The sequence below is a fragment of the Octopus sinensis genome, linkage group LG3 (genome assembly GCF_006345805.1).
Source record: "Octopus sinensis linkage group LG3, ASM634580v1, whole genome shotgun sequence".
Lineage (NCBI taxonomy): Eukaryota > Metazoa > Mollusca > Cephalopoda > Octopoda > Octopodidae > Octopus > Octopus sinensis.
The window spans coordinates 28,243,585-28,247,586 of NC_042999.1; the positions used below are offsets into that span (position 1 = coordinate 28,243,585).

The following is a 4,002-nucleotide window of genomic DNA, read 5'->3' on the forward strand; positions in this document are numbered from 1 at the left end:
TAATGACAGAAATTATTTCATTACGCGCTTCTCTTGTTAAACAGAATGATGTTGGTGTTAATTAATCGACTCTCACTTGGCTGCCGGTTTAGAGGCGTCTAGTTGGATGTGAGTTTGCGTGACAGGTATGTTTTTCGATTTAAAATCGGTCCTAATATCTACGGGCGGCTAGAATTATATACCCTTATACTCTTCGAGGTTAAAGTATGTCTACAATGGTATTTCTAGGTTATTGCTTTGAAACATACTTATTGGGCGTATTTGTGGCGATAACAATAAGTTGGTTTTACTGCTGTTAGATGCTGTGAGCTGTCTTGGAGGTACATTTAACAAATGGAAAATCCAGGTAGTAAGAAAAAAGGTGACAAAAATCTCTATGTGACGTTGGGAAATTCATTTCTATGATCTTAGAAACTCAAAATGAACCAAGACAAAGTAGCTTTACCTTCGTATACCTGAAGCAGTGCATGCCTTCATGAATCTTCTTGAAGTCATAACCTCTCTTTCTTGTGTGCACTATGGACAATTGGTAAGATTTCGGAAATTACTGATTGCATTGTGAAGTAAAGGATGTGAATGGATGTGTATTTACTTCGGCCGTTGCGTGCAATTCTGTAAGCTATATTATCTAAGTTATGGAAATTAAAAGACATTGTATATATATAATAGTTTGAGAGAAAACTCTTTGTAATTAGAGTGGGTAAGCGCATAGATTCATTAGCGAAAATATCACGAGTGAATGAAAAGTTAAACCAGAATACATTCGCTTTTAAAACACTTTTCCGGTTTAAGTGTTATGATACGGTTCCTCTACATACAGAAAGTTAACACCAATTCTCCTTACTGACACCTCATTGAAAAAGGGACGACTGAACTGAAGGTACTCCCATTGGAAATTCTTCTGCTGATGCAAGTTTGTAATTACTAATGAGGTGGTCTCTCTTGGGCTTTGATGAGGTAGTATTTGCCTTCCGCGTGGTCTAATGTTACATCCAAGGAGTCGACATTTGTTAAATTGGTTGTAATATTTAAAATTTATCGTATTCTGCCAGGATTCATCTATGGGGTGACCGATCATATGGCATAAGATTACGATTTCATCTTTCTTCTTTGTACATGACCGTACTGTAAGAGAGTGTACGGTTTTGCAGAGTAACCAGATTGCCCCGACGAGAGCAGCAACCTCAGGTCTATCCATGGATACGTCGAACAGTCGGCTGCCTTTCTTTAACTCACTAGGACACATCATGAGACAGGGTTGATTTTCTACGGTTCATAATGATTTTGGTAAAGTGGTCGTTGTTTCACTGCAGTAAAATTAGTTGATTCAACCAGCGTCACAGCTCCACTGAATGAACTGTGTTGATTGCTGATATCATTGATAACGTCATCGATGATGCATTTATTTGCAATGCAAGATGAGTTTCGTTTGAAGAAATTTTGTTATCTCTTCCTCGCAAGTCAGTCAACTACATAGCAATTCTTCCTTTGGCCTATTGTCCTTCATTTTTCCTATCAAAAATATAAAATGTCATTAGTTGCTTTACTTGAGTGACCTGATACCAATCCTGGTCGAACAGATATATGCGCAATGGCATTCTATCAGAGACCAACATATCTGTTTTTCAGATATAGTGTTGTTTGAAATGCATTATTCAATATGTTTTATTAGTTTGAAAGCAGTAGTTTGTGATTCGATGTAGATTTCACAGCAGTTTTTAGCTGGTGGATCAACAGCCTGTAGACTTCCATTTTAAAGCACTATTCTTCATGAAATAAACTTTACAGATGTGATAATACATATCATTCCAAGCTTACTTTTAATACTAGGAAAATGAATAAGAAAACTCAGATTGTGATCGAGCTGATTACATCAACCCTAGAACTTGACTGGCACTTTATCTTATAGATGCTGAAAGGCTTAGAGGTAAAGTCGACCTTTGCGTGATTTGAACTCAGAATGTAAATAGTGAGAAATATAACATAAAAAATTTACCAAATAATGAAAATATTAATCGATGACAATTTGTTAAGAATATTTTAACGAACTGTTTATCATCTAATGATGTTGATAGCATAGTTTAATATGTTAACATAACCATTAATACTATTTCTTTTGATTTGCTTCAGTCATTTGACTGCGGCCATGCTGGAGCACCACCTTTAGCCGAGCAAATCGAGCCTAGGACTTATTCTTTGTAAGCCGAGTACTTATTCTATCGGTCTCTCATGCCGAACCGCTAAGTGACGGGGACGTAAACACACCACCATTGGTTGTCAAGCGATGTTGGGGGGACAAACACAGACACACAAACACACACACACACTCTCACACACACACTTATATATATATATAAATATATATATATATTATATATATATATATATATATATATATATATACGACGGGCTTCTTTCAGTTTCCGTCTACCAAATCCACTCACAAGGCCTTGGTCGGCCCGAGGCTATAGCAGAAGACAATTGCCCAAGGTGCCACGCAGTGGACTGAACCCGGAACCATGTGGTTGGTAAACAAGCTACTTACCACACAGCCACGCCTGCGCCTATGTTAACTCGAAATAAGTGAGCACTAATCAAATAAACATAAGAACACTAAAATGCATATTAAGTTAATATTACTTGCTAAATGTGTCAACGCAATTTTAGCTAGCAACTATGCTAGTACTAATTAACTGCTCTGTAAGTTAGTACTGACATAACTATTAGATATGTGAAGGCTAAGTTATCTTTCAAATAGGTTAACACTATTTACCTATTCAATATAGTATTCAGTAAATGATGTATTTAACAAACTAGCAGGAGCTGATCAGTTATTAAACATCTTGACACGAAAATATATTGTGTTGGTAATGAGTTAGGTATTAAATTCGTTAACCTATCAAGTTAACTTCTAACACGTTAATTGCATTTAACTCTCAGCTATTCAGCAGTTAAATAGATAAAATGTAACTACTTAACTATTAAATATATTAACAGTAACAACATAATTATCAAAACACAACTAAGCGTGAACTAGTAAAAGAAAATGTTTCATGGTGGTTCATTTTAATCAATTTACATGGTTTCTGTATTTTAAGGTGTCCACTGCGTTTTTTTCTCTAAAGATTTTCGCTGTGCAAAATGAGGAAAATAGCGGTAATAAGACATCGACATTCGTGGGTAATGAAATATATTGTGTAAACATTGAGTGTTTAAAACGAGCGTCTGTTCTATGCGCTTATTTGTGAGAGTAGACCAGTTTTGTCTTGCGTGTGTATACCTGCGCTGTGTGACCGTGTGTTAGTTCAGGTATTTGAGCATGTGTATGTGCTGTATATGAATACGCTTTATGTTTGTGTTTGTTATGTTTATTGTTTGTGTGTGTGTGATGTGTGTGCATATATTATGCGCATTATGTGAGAGGTTTATGCGTGTGTGTATGATTGTGTGTGTGTGCATGTGTGTGCGTGCTGCATATGTGATATTGTGTTGTATGAATGTGTTTGTGATGTTTGTATTTTTGCAAGTGCATCTGCATATATTTTCATGTGTGCTACTATGTAATTGAGCGTGTGTGTGTGTGACCAGGTACATGTGTCTGTGTGCGTGTGCGTATGAGCATGTGGCCATGTATATGTGTGTGTGTGTGAGCATGTTTGTGTGCGTGTGTCTGTGTCTCCTTGTATTTATGAGTGGAATTGTTAACTATTCTGCTTTTTCAATGACTTGAAAATTGACATTATTGAACGATTAATGAAAAAAGAAAAAAATTAAACAGGACAATAAATGAAATAATAATATCAACAACAACGACAAGAACAAAAACATCAGTAATTATAAATTTAAAAACTGAAATCTAAGAACCCCTTTTAAAAGAAACAAATTTAATTCCCCAAATTTTTTGTTATTTTTCATCAAAGTCTTTCAATTTCTTGGAATCAATATCAGCAGATGGCGAAGAATAATTATTAAAGATTATGGAAATTAGGCTCATCTTAATGA

The 4,002-nt window shown here is 35.5% G+C and overlaps 1 protein-coding gene across 1 annotated transcript in view; it reads right to left on the bottom strand.

The window, feature by feature from the left end:
• Window positions 1-1,246, bottom strand: part of LOC115209206 (keratin, type I cytoskeletal 9-like) — a 9,497-nt gene extending 8,251 nt beyond the window's left edge. The window contains exon 1 of the mRNA XM_029777457.1: window positions 969-1,246. Coding sequence (XP_029633317.1) covers window positions 969-1,246 — 278 coding nt within the window. The remainder of the gene's footprint in view (window positions 1-968) is intronic.
• Window positions 1,247-4,002: the final 2,756 nt, after the last annotated feature.